The sequence below is a fragment of the Suricata suricatta genome, chromosome 9 (assembly GCF_006229205.1).
Source record: "Suricata suricatta isolate VVHF042 chromosome 9, meerkat_22Aug2017_6uvM2_HiC, whole genome shotgun sequence".
Classification (NCBI taxonomy): Eukaryota; Metazoa; Chordata; class Mammalia; order Carnivora; family Herpestidae; genus Suricata; species Suricata suricatta.
In genome coordinates, this window is record NC_043708.1 from 112,775,450 (window position 1) to 112,788,336 (window position 12,887).

A 12,887-nucleotide genomic window follows, 5' to 3' on the forward strand; every position below is an offset into this window, starting at 1 on the left:
GCAGCTTTCTTTGTGTTGTGTGCTAATACAAAATTTATTATCATTTTCTAATTATATTGACATTGTAGCCTAAGAAAAAAGAATGGTAATAGCATTATGTTCCAATTACTGAATCCACCTGGGTTTTTCAACTTTTTGACTGTCAGTTTTATTGTAAAGAAATATTTCTTTCCATTAATTTTCTATCCTAAAAGTTTGAGTTCTTGTCTAGGATTCACAGTAAACATATTATAGTGTCACAGTATATTTTATTGTGCACATAGTGAGCGATTGGATGACTACGGTACTGTATGCCAAGTCCAGTCAGGAGTCTACATCAAGCGGAGCATTGCGCTTGGAACTATCAGATGAGGGCACCTGGGTGGCTCAGTCAGTGGAGCGTCCGACTTCAGCTCAGGTCATGATCTCATGGTTCGTGGGTTTGGGCCCCGCATCCAGCTCTGTGCTGACAGCTTGCTCAGAGCTTGGAGCCTGCTTCAGATTCTGTCTCATTCTCTCTCTGTCCCCTCCCGTTTGTGCTCTGTCTCTGTCTCTCAATAATAAATAAATGCTAAAAAAAAAAAAAAAAAAAAAAAAGAACATCAGAAGAATCAGGCAAACACGTTTGACAGATCTTGACCCCCGTCTCTCCCTGATGCACCCTTCCAACCCCTCCCCAAATGCTGTCGTGTATCAAAGGTATTTTAAGGCTTGATGAACTGTAGCATGCTCTTAGAAGAAACATAAAGATGGTGCTATACTAGCGGGGTTGCGGTGACTGTGTGCATACAAACTAATACCATGTACTGTAGCATTGCTCTTGCCTGTCCCCATGCCAGAAAAATGCAAAGAACTCGGAGATGTTCCTTTCACAAAATTTGTAAACAATTCAGAAATTGTAAAGAAATAGTCATCGGTTGAGTTCTAAATTGCTGACTTAAGATTCTCCCTAAAGTAGCCAAAATAGTGGGAAAAAATACATGGAGATAGTTAGGTATTAGATTATCTTGTATTACTGAAGAAAAAAGTAATAGGAGAGGAAATCTTTGTGACAGTCGGTTTGTCCTGTGAGGTGGTAATTTCATTACAAAATGATCTGTTTTTTCAAAAGTATTGCTAAAATGTTCTGTATAAAATGGTTTTGCCCTCTGCATGGAGTGCTCCATCCCTTCCCTTTGGCCTGTTTGAAAACTTCAACTTTCCCAGAAAAGCCTGTGCCGACCCTCTCCCCAGTATATATAATTGGTTCCCCATGATTCTTATAGACCTTTCCTTTTTCTTCAAGGTACTTATCATAATTGAAATTATTTTATTTATGGTTATTTGATTGATGTTGCTCTCATCCACTAAATTTTAAGCTTCATGGGGGACAGAGACTATGTCTTTTGTGTTCACCAGTTTCAACCTAGCACTGCATAAACATTCAGTAAGTAGTTGTAGACTAATTGAACTAATAGTGTTTGACAGTACAACTAAATATTTCATTTGGTGATCATTCTATGCCTGAGAAATTGGGCTAATTTCTATTTGTATTTCTGTCTAGAATGTAGCAGATCAGATTGCATTTCAAGTTGCTGGTGGATTAACAGCCCTTGAACACATTCTTCAAGTAGTAGTCCCAACCACAAATGTGAACACAGCCTCACGAATTCCTCCTAAGTAAGTATAGTTTTTTAATCTGTCTTTCACGTTTCATTTGTGAGTCATTTCTGCTCTATGGTTTCCATATGGGGGACCACAAGAAAACTGTATGTGTATTCAGGCTTGAATAGCCAAAACTTTTACCCCCCATTAGGGAGAAAAACAGAGGTGCTTGACTTCACTTACAAAATTCAAATCGAGCCTAAAAAGCCTTAAAAAGGAAATCTTTTTGGTCTATGACCTTCTCTGATCCTAAAACAAGAAGAACGGATGAACTCCTGGGCAGCCTTAACTGCTTGCATAAATTGAACAGAACTGAATAGTAGTAGCAGAAAGGTAGTTCAAGAAGAGGTAAGTACATTAGCAAAGGCCTGAGCTGTGAAATGTGAAGAAATCCCTAACATACAGGAAGAGCAGTCTGAAGCCAAGACTGCCATAGTCTACAGTTCTGGCCAAGTAGCTGGCAGCTGGATTGCAGTTCGGTCTTCAACTGCAAATTGCTCTTTGTCGTATGTATCCTGCACTCTGTGATCCCTGGCCACCTGGGACATGGTAGAAGACAACTTTATTTCAGCAGTATTATACTCAGGAGTGGTAGCGTGCACACTTTCTGGATATTTTGTTGGAGACTCTTATCTACAGAGTTTAAATGAGAAGTTTTGGTAAAAGTTTACTTATATCACTGAGAAAACTTAAATATTTAGTTGGCCCAACAAAAGCGAGTGCTTTATTTGTCCATTGGATACTACAGAAAAGAAATTTCAACAATACATTATCTTTTTCCCTGAGAGCCATTTAGGTAAAATACAAGCAGCAGTGGCTTCAGAATTGGACAAAGCTGGATGCTGGTTTGACCTGTGCCAGGGACCAGCTGGGAGAATTGGGGCAAATGCCTTATTCTTGCAGCGTCTGTTTCCTCATTTGGCTCCTCCCTCATATGATGCAGGGATAGTCATACTCACTTCATAGTGCTGCTGTGGGGATCGGATGAAATTACGTATGTGAGAGTCTTTGTCAACCTCAAAGTGTTATATGAATGTTAGGTGACAATTTTTAAGTAGTAGTTTTGCCTGCCTTAAGACAGTATTATCTCTTCGAAAGGATACATTTCTAAGAACAGACTGATAATGAAGTTAGTTTGGGTTCCTTTGCTCTCCTGACAAAGTAGAGATTAATAAAAGAAGGCATAGAGGTATCCTTTGAGTCAGAATGTCTTTCTGTGGAGCAGAAAGTTCTACATCAGTCAGATATAGCACACATAGAGGTTTTCTAGCCCAGAATAGTTGATATTTCTTTCAAAATGGACGTTAGTGACAGTGTGTTGCTATCACTTAATGTTTGTTGATTGACAGGGAGAGAGGACATAAATTTCTGATAAGAAAGGAAATGGCAGGGGCGCCTGGGTGGCTTAAGTGTCCCACTTTGGGTCAGGTCATGATCTCACAGTTCATGAGTTCAAGCCCCACGTCAGGCTCTGTGCTGACAGCTGGAAGCCTGGGACCTGCTTCAGATTCTGTCTCCCTCTCTCTCTGCCCCTCCCCCACTCACACTCTGTCTCTCTCTCAAAAATAAACAAACATTAAAAAAATTTTTCTAAAGAAAGGAAATGGCTTTTAATTCTTTGGGACAGTCCTTTGATAACTGTTAGTCATTCATATTGCTCATCTTAAATGCACCTATAGGGGTGCTTGGGTGGCTCAGAGTTAACTGTCTGACTCTTGATTTCTTTTTTTTTTTTTTAACATTTATTTATTTTTAAAGGAGAGACAGAGTGGGAGAAGGAAAAGAGTCAGAAAGAGAGAGAGACACAGAATCCAAAGGGGCTCCAGGCTCTGAGTTGTCAGCACAGAGCCTGCTGTGGAGCTTGAATCCACAAACCATGAGATCATGACCTGAGCTGAAGTCAAATGTTTAACCTAACCGACTGAGGCACCCAACACCGCTGACTCTTGATTTCTGCTAAGATCATGATCTTGCCGTTCATAAGATCGACCCCAGTGTCAGACACTGCGCTTTGAGAGCACAGATTCTCTCTCTCTGTCTCTCTCTGCCCTTCCCCCTCTCATGACTTGCTCACTCTGTTTCTGTCTCTCTCTCTCTTTCTCACAAAATAAAATAAACATTAAAAAGAGTAAAATTAAATGCACCTATAGTTTTTTGTTTTGTCTTGTCTTGCTTTTTTTGTTTGTTTTGTGGTAGGTTTCAACATGCATGACACTAAGCTCTCTGGCTGATAACTTAAATGTCTGTTTTGAAAAAGCTACGGTTGTCATTGTGGCAAAAGCATGCTTTGGTGCTTATTTGTGACTATCTTTTAGGGAACAGAAGAGGTTTCCATACTTCCTAAAAAGACCTGAGCAAGAGTTAGTGCACCAACATAGGAAAGGAGCTCTGGAATCCTGGGAGTCTAGCCCAGCACTTCTCTGATGGTCACCAGCTGACCACAGTGCCGGGCTTGAGCATTTGGTTCTTCACCTCACCTGCAGCCAATAGATTTGTGTGTTCAGCCAGGCACCGCTTGCTAAGTAAGGCCAACACTCAGGGTGGTGGGCATTGAGTGACTCTTAAGATTCTCTTCTGAGCACAGCTCAAGATCACGATGACTTTCCACCCTAGCCTGGCTTCTCAGGGCTAGAGGATTAAGGCTATTGAGAGTGTTATGCTGCTTATTAGGAAGGGGCAAGAGAAATGCCACAGCTGTGTGAGATTTAGTATGGACTCAAACACGCTGATGGGCATGAGTCAGTGGCTTAACTCAGAAAGTGTTTGTTCTCGTATTCCTTCTGACTACTCTTCTGTACTAACCAATGCCCTGGCCTTGGGCCTTCCATAGTCCCTGCGTACTCTTTTTACCCTCAAACTGCCCAAGCCCTCCCCTCCCTTCCCTGATGAGCTCCTGTCCATCACCTCCATGACCTTCTGTCACCTTAGCTCATTTCGCTTTCTGCTTCCTATGGCATTTCATGGCTCTTACCTAGAGAGCTGAGTTTGCTTTTTGTTTGGCTGTGTTTTTTTACTATCCTGCATTAATTTTTCTCAGTAATAAGCAGCAGAGGATTTGAGAAGTGTAAGTCACTGTCTAGAAACCTGTACCATGTGGATCACCGTAACTGAAAACCTAGCGTTTCACAGCCCCTGCAGCCCTGAGCTCCGTGAGTGGAGAAACCAACCCCCTGCTTCTGCCGCCCTGCTTTCTCCCTTTCCGCTCTGCATCGCGCCTCAGCGCTCGCCCTAAGTTACTCGGTAGCTTCCTGGGAATGAGAGTTTGCTTCTAACAGATTTTTTAATGTGAAATTAAATGTGAAAATTTAATTTAATGTGAAATTATATCCACTTCTGAAAATTTAAATTTTTGAACTCTTTATAAATCTTTGGTCAGTTATTTGCTTTTGTTAGAACCAGGGAAAGCCCATAGAACTACTTGAATCCTTGCATCCTTGAGAGGCCTTCGTTAGGATGTGGTATTCCAAAATCAACTTCTTAACATGAGTGCTCCAGTAAAATTGTTTTCAGTGCCAAGAAAGATCACCCTCCCTGAAACAAGGCAATTTTCATTTCATGTTATCTACTTTGGGGATTGCTCATATTAATTTACCTGATAATTTTAATTGCAGAAAACAAGTACAAAAGAATGGATGAATATTCTAGCCTTTTCTTTGGTTTAGGCTAATAACAGTTGTTTAATATAGCTTTCTATATTTGAAAATAGATGGTAGTTTGTCATTTTCTTTGGGCATAGAGAATGCCTCAGGTGATGTAAAGAAGAAAGTGGATCTGCTGTGATTAGCCGCTGTGGTCAAAGCTTTGTGTTTTGTTTGCATAACATTTACAGAGCAGCAATGATAATAGAACGGAGAGTTGGCACTTACTGGCATTCTGCATCTCCAAAGCATTTTCAGGCAGAAATAGATGTTCATAATTCACAAAGAAGCCCACAGCCCTTCTGGGCCATGATCGCTGGGCTGAGTCTTCCCTGGGCTGTCTCCCACTTCCTTGGTATTCCTCATTCTTGACACTCCTAGACAGTGAAGGGGCCAAATGGTTAACTCTCAAAGCCACTCTAGATTTCTCAATTGGAGAACTCACCAGGCCTCCTATTTTCTTCTCTGTCAGCCTTGCTTATCTTCCTTAAGATAACAATTTTTTATATAGAACTATTGTAGTTTAACAGGGTCTGAAGTCAGATCTGAGTTTTAATTCTCTGCTTTTCACATATTAGTTATATGACATTGGTCCAAATTCATTGTTATAACAGAGCCTCAGTTAAACAGTAACACTATTTTGTTGAGTAGGACTTGTTCGCTGTTGTAAGAATTAAAAATGTGTGTGTTTGTTAGATGCCCTGTGCAAAAATGCACTTAGGGAATATCAGTGGGTTTTGTTGCAGTTGTTATGATGTTGACTTGACATTATTTTATTTAACTGAGCTTTAAATCCCCAACTCTGTGCCACTTTGGCTTCTAAAAAGCTATAATCTTTTTTATTTTACTTGGGCATATGTTTTTTCATCTTAAGTGCAAACTTCATCCTGGTAAATTTTAGCCTTGCCTATCAAGATCTTTTTTGGATCCTGATTTGATCTCTAACTTCATGTCTTTAACTTTGTGTCAGACCTACATGTGATCTGAAGAACATATGCATCTTCATCTAAATCACTGAAAAATATCCACTGGGTTAGAGACTAGTTCAATTTAGCACTTTATTAATGAACTATCTTGTATTCCATTTATTTTATTGTCATCTCCCCAAATAAACTGTAATTGCTTGGGACCAGAAACCATAGTAAATACATTACTTTTATTATTATAAAAACAATATTATTATTGTAAATCATAATGGCATCTTAATAAATATCATTTGGATACATGAATGAATTATTTTTCCCATAGATGGAAATAAAGCAGTTAGAGCTCACTGCATTGGGGTGCCTGGTGGCTCTGTTAAGCGTCTGACTCTTTGTTTCTAGATCCTGATTTCATGGTTCATGAGATGGAGCCCCATGTTGGGCTTTCTGCTGACAGTGCAGAGCCTGCTTGGGACTCTCTCCCTGCCCCTCCCCAGCTTGCTCATGTTCTCTCTCTCTCTCTCTCTCTCTCTCTCTCTCTCTCTCTCACTCACTCAAAATAAGGAAAGAAACGTTTTTTTTAAAAAACTTTATTCCGTCACATATTTCACTCTGTGGATTTGAAATATGATCACATCTCAGCCAAATAGGGTCCTCTTGATTTTGACCATCCTTTAGGAATTTTTAAAAATTATATCTTTGAATTTGTGTATATTTGTAATTAAGTCAAGTATCTGTAACTGCTACTTACTGAAAAAGCCAAATGGGAATGCTAGGACTGTACTCATGTTCATTCTTACCTCAGTTTTCAAATCACAGCACATTGGTATATATAAGATGGTCCCCATTTTAAACTATGTTGAAAAATAGATACTTCTCACTGCTGTGTTCCTATTTAGTCATATCAAACAAGCTGCTTTTTTGCTTCTTTATGGATATACATCTATGTATAATAAATTGGTCCTAGGCAAAACAGTAGTCACTGAATATAATAATAGTAAATAAATTTGGAATGATGTGAGGTGGAGCTTTGCTTCCTAGGAAATCATTTACAAGATAACACAAATTTATTCTCCAAAAGTAAAGTAAAATAAAACTTGTGATTTTGTGCAGTTTACTAACTTGGCAATATTGCCTGTACTTGATCCTTTGCATTGGTAAGGAGACAGTCCTTACTTAACATTACTGGGTACATCCTTGGTGCTGGTCACTGTGCTAGGGGTTTTGCATGCCTCCCTGCTTACTCCTCACAGTCCCCAGCAGCCTCGTCTGTGGCCTGCTATCAGAATGAGGCGCAGCTGCCGTCGTGTGTGGAACGTGACTGCAACATGAGGGAGCCATGATATCCATTTGAAAGCATGTTTATTCATTCCAAATGGCAATAAGAATGTTCAGAATTGCTTTCCCATAATTACTGAGGCTTTGACTCTAAAGGCTTCTGTTCCCTTTTCTTGGTCTTGTGATACCGAGTAGAGACTGGTGGAGTTCATCTGATAGTGGAAAAGAGATATCCCTTTGTGTTCCAGAAGCAGGTAAATGATCCAGGACTTCTAGGACTTTCAATCCCAATAACCAGGAAGGAAAAAACTATTTTCCAAGGAGTCCCTTCTTGGGATCAGTTGTATGCATGTGTGGACATGGGAATGGGAATTCCACATCTAGGAACCATTCCAAATAGACCCTGTCCATAGGGAACTTAGAACTCTTAAGTACCATTAGCAGTAGCCTGCTGTATTACCTTGGTGGAATAGGCTCTCTGGTGTATACACATACATTCAGAAAAGGAATGTTGTGCTGAATACCCAGTGTCTGCAAACTTAGTTTACTACTATGCTTGACCTCATGTGCTCCAAAGCTGACTTCTTATTCTGGTCTCTTGCCTCACTTATCTATTCTTTTGGGGGCTCGTTTACTTTGTCTTTTTGTTTTGTTTCGGGTTTTTTGTTAAATTTGTTAAATTGTTGCCTTTCTCTTCAATTTGCAACACAATTAGTGCTCTGTTAACTCTGCTTTCACTATGAGTTCATTCCTATTATCCTGTCATCTCTCTTCTTGGTTTGTCATATTTGCTTCATATCTGTTGTCAGTGTTTTTCTGGGTGTTATGAATACTGCCTGTCCTAAGCATTGCACCCATACCTCTACTTAGCAGCCCCATTTATGCCAATGGCCATAGCTTATTCAACCAAGAGTAGACATTTGACTTGAGCAGCCAATCTATAGACTAACCAATGATATTGGACTTAAAACTCAGTGCCAAAAGTTAAACTGGGCCAGTCAAGTATCATTCTCAGGAATTTGCAGTTGGAAAGTTGTACAACTCCAGCTCATTTTTTCTACTGTAATTGAATTTGAAAAATCATGTCCAGTAACTTCTGGGATGGCCATTACAAGGCTCTGTTCACTCCAAGTTTAGCAGGCTAACGAAGGCCATTTGGGAGAAAAGGAGGAGAACAAAACTGTTTCAGGAGAGAGAAGGGAGATGGAAATGAGAGCGGGTCCCGTCTACAGAGCTGCCATTGTTCCTGCCCTCCTGAGGTCTAGTAGTTCATTTTCTCCTGGATTCATGGGAAGTTCCCAATAACCTTCAATAAAAGCCTCTTTTTACTTGAAATATTTTTAGTGAATTTCTGTCCCTTCAAACTGAAAGAACCTGATACTTTTAAGTAAAAATATTAAAGATCTCTTATTGGGTTGAAAATATTTTACTGTGTTATAGGGCCTTCCTTTTGACCTCTTTTGTTTTTCTAAATTCTTTTCTATCAAGAAAGAATGAATGGATGCCCACAGTTTAAAGTAGAAATAGAGAGAAAGCATGCTCTACAAGTTCTCTAGGGTATAGTTCTTTATGAACATTAAATGTTTCTACAAGCTGGGACTAACAACTTTCCTTCTCTCTGCTAACCCGAGTATGGAGAATCTATAGAGAAAAAAATGTAGATTAAACTTGCTGTCTCTGGTTGCTAAGGCAAACACATGTAAGTATGCAGAGCTTATCTTTAGAATTGAAGATAAGAAAATGTATTATATGTTATTCTTTAAGAATAGGGGCAATTGGGTGGTTCAGTCAGTTAAGCATCAGACTTTGGCTCAGGTCATGATCTCACAGTTCATGGGTTTGAGCCCCATGTCAGACTCTGTACTGACAGTTCAAAGCCTAGATCCTGCTTCAGATTCTGTGTCTCCCTCTCTCTCTCCCTGCTCTTCTCCTACTCACTCTGCCTCTCTCTCTCTCACAGAAATAAATAAACATTAAAGAACAAATAACAGTACTATTCATATTTTTAATAGCTCTCAACTGTTAACTTTCTTGGTGGCCCTCAGGTCCCAGATTGGTTACCTCATCATTAATGTTATAATTAGGAATTCGTTTGAATCCTGGTAACATTGTCTTATATTTACAAACAACTGAAAAGTGTATTTCTTTAGACCCTGCTCTCTCAGACTTGATCATAATGGGCCATAATCCAACTTTTTGATAAAAATAAGTTTGTTCATGAGAAACTCATCATTTCACAAGTTATTTTTGGAAATTGGAAACCAGTTGCCTTTTTGACTCTGAGGCTTTGACGTTCAGAAGGTGAGAAGACAGCGAGATCAACTGTCCCTCCCCTCAAGTCCTGGCGCAAGATGCAGCTGGGAACAGCAACCATGCGCTCCAGGGTAAAGCTCCATTATATGTTTAAGAACTGAACAATATGCCTTTAATGGCACAGGTTCAGTCGCTAGGAGAAAATGACAACATTTGTAAAAGACAAATTGCCCTGTCAGTTAAGTCACTTTGTACTACGTAACAGAAGGAAGAAAGCCACTGGCTTACGCATTTCAGGGCCGCCCTTGGGGTTGCAGTCTTGTTTCTCTCAGGAAAACCAAGCAGTGTCTCCTTACTCTTAAACATTTATCCAAGAGTACGGCTTACTTTTTTTTTTAATTATTTTTAATGTTTGTTTATTTTTGAGAGAGAGAGAGACTGACAGACAGTGCACGAGCAAGGGAGAGGCAGAGAGAGAGGGAGACACAGAATCCGAAGCAGGCTCAAGGCTCTGAGCACAGAGCTCAACACAGGACTCAAACTCACGAACCGTGAGATCGTGACCTGATCCAAAGTCGGAAGCTTAACCGATTGAGCCACCCAGGCGCCCTGAGTGTGCCTTACTTCAATACCTGATGCAAGCTCAGAGCATTGCATCATCTCTTATTTCTCTCTCTCCTACTTCTCCCTCTCTCCCTCTCCCTCTCTCTCTTTCTCCCTCCATCCCTCCCTCTCTCTCTCTCTCTCCCCCGCCCCCCCCCCGTCCCTGTCCATCTCCGTCTCCTTCTCTGTCTCTCTCTCTTACCCAATAATAAATGTAAAACTTCATTCTAGAGGGGGTTGTTGTTTTACCAAAACTGCATTGGTAAGATGCTGGATTCATTGTTTTCTAATACAATTAGCAGTTTTGCAACTTGATTCATAGTCGAGTCCACATTAAGGCATTTGCTTTCTTTGTGGAAAGCTCCCAGGTAGTAATTTGTCGAGCACTTTTGGTTACCTATCTACTTAAGAAAATCTTAGCTGGACTATCATTGTTAAATCGCTCCGGGGACATTCCTCACATCTTACCTGAGGCTCTCACTTGCTTGCCATTTTCTTTGCATTATTATCTTCTGGGAATTATTTTCATCAAGCCTTGCTATTGACTCAAAGATCATGTTAATTGCCTTCCTGAAAATCAAAGTGCATATAAATAGTTCTCTACATTGACATTTGAGTTAAGGTAAATAGAAATCTCTCACCTTTTCAAATTGATGCATTCTAACAAATATGATTATAAAGTTAATTTCTATTAAGTGAATTCAGTTTTCTTATTCATTTTCTTCATAAAGTTAACAGGGAATTTCTATGGGCAAAATGTCAATGCATCAAATAATGGATGGAGAGCATGTAGCCAAGTCATTTGGTGTTCTAGACAGTGTAACACAGCAGTCATATTGAAAATGCACTTCAGCAGTTTCATATCCATGAATTATGTAGCACTTTCCTAACTTTGTAACTCTCTTTTCTTGTCACCTTCTGGGACTTGAATTCTTGAAAACTACCAACAGAGGATGAAGATTATATCATATTTTACAAGTACATACGACAGTCTAACACATAATGTATGTTAGGCTAAAATTTACTTCTGTAAACATACTCACTTTTCCACTTGGCTAGTTCTGGAGCTCAAGCCAGAAATATCTGTATTTAGAATTAGAGAAAAGGGAATATAATGCACTAATGGATTAAACTTAACTGGAATTCAGTGTCAGAGCATTAGGGTTCAAATGCCAGCTTTGCAGTATTTGATGTGGGTCTCATAAGACCATATTGGCTATAGTATTTTACAGCTGGGAAATAGGGGAAATATTCCTGTTTCACAGAGTTGTTGTAAAGATGAAATGCTAATTATGTATAAAGGGGCTTTGTGAATTGTCATACTCCAGCATGGGACGCCGATGGCATTTGGGGCAGAACGTAGGATTGTCTGCAAGGTGTGCAACATCCATTGGTCCATTAAATAACATCAAACAACCATTAGATACCTGGGTTCCTGTTGTTTTGACAACCAAATATGTCATTACACATTTCTACCTTTTACGTACAGGATTAATACAGTCCTGATTGTGAACTACGTGCTGGGCGATAGAGTGGAAATAAATAAAACATTGTCCATATCCTCGGGAAGCTCACTTGTTAGGGGGTGAGCTAACCAGGGAAAGATGTAATTTAGTACAGTGGGCTAAGTAAAACGATAGAAGTATGCACCAAGTACAGAAATAGCACAGAAGGTGGAGCAGTTTAACTGCCAGAGGAGGACACAGAGTCTCACCCAAAGGCTATAACATCCAAACTAGGTTATAAAAGAAAAGATTCAGAGTTTGCCAAATTAACAAATCCTCCTCAGTTAGCAGGGAACACAGCATGTGCAGGATCATGGAGGCCTGAAATAATAGGATGTGCTTCGGGAGCTGTACACGTTAGAACAATATCAGAAATATTTAGGTATGAGTGAATTGGGCAAATGACAGTTCAGGGAAAAGTAAAAGGTATCCATCCCTTATTTATTTCCCATTTGGGGGCAGAGGGAGTTCCTATCAGTTTTATTCACCCATCTATTATTATTGCCACTATCTTAATTTAAGCCCTATTGCGCATACTGTTATTACCAAACACAAAAAGTTCAGTCATTTAACACACTTTTATTGCCATGGATCTGGTGCTTTGTTTATCATGGCGGGTAGAAGATGTGCGAGAGAACCTTTGTGGAGGATTGCTTGGAACCCCTGCAAAGCGCTTGGCGTTTTGAGACGTACAAGAGCAAAAAATGGGAAAGATAAACAAAACCCACTTATACCTGATTATAAGACAAAATGTCCAGGGAATATCTAGCAACGAAGTTGAAAAAAGAAAGAGAACATTTCATTATTACCTTAAACATCTTTCTCAGAACTTAAATCAGTGGCACATGTGGAGTAAATTTATCACAGTGTTTACTCCGGTTATTACTTGTTCTGGACGTGATGGAGTTAGAAACCACTTACCGCCTCATGTGCCACTGTGTCATAGCCCTCATGTTAATAAAGTGGTACTTGCCAGTGGGGGTCAAATCTGAAATACAGTCCACTGTTTATAAGTATTTCTTCTTTTCTAAGCAGGATTGTTTGAATATAATTCTAAATATCTG

The 12,887-nt window shown here is 39.7% G+C and overlaps 1 protein-coding gene across 3 annotated transcripts in view; it reads left to right on the forward strand.

The window, feature by feature from the left end:
* The window catches only part of SCAPER (S-phase cyclin A associated protein in the ER), a 515,685-nt gene that overhangs the window by 360,346 nt on the left and 142,452 nt on the right, over positions 1–12,887 (forward strand). For all 3 annotated transcript variants that reach the window (XM_029951067.1, XM_029951068.1, XM_029951069.1), the window contains one exon: positions 1,523–1,638. In XM_029951067.1, the coding sequence (XP_029806927.1) occupies positions 1,523–1,638 (116 nt within the window). The remainder of the gene's footprint in view (positions 1–1,522; positions 1,639–12,887) is intronic.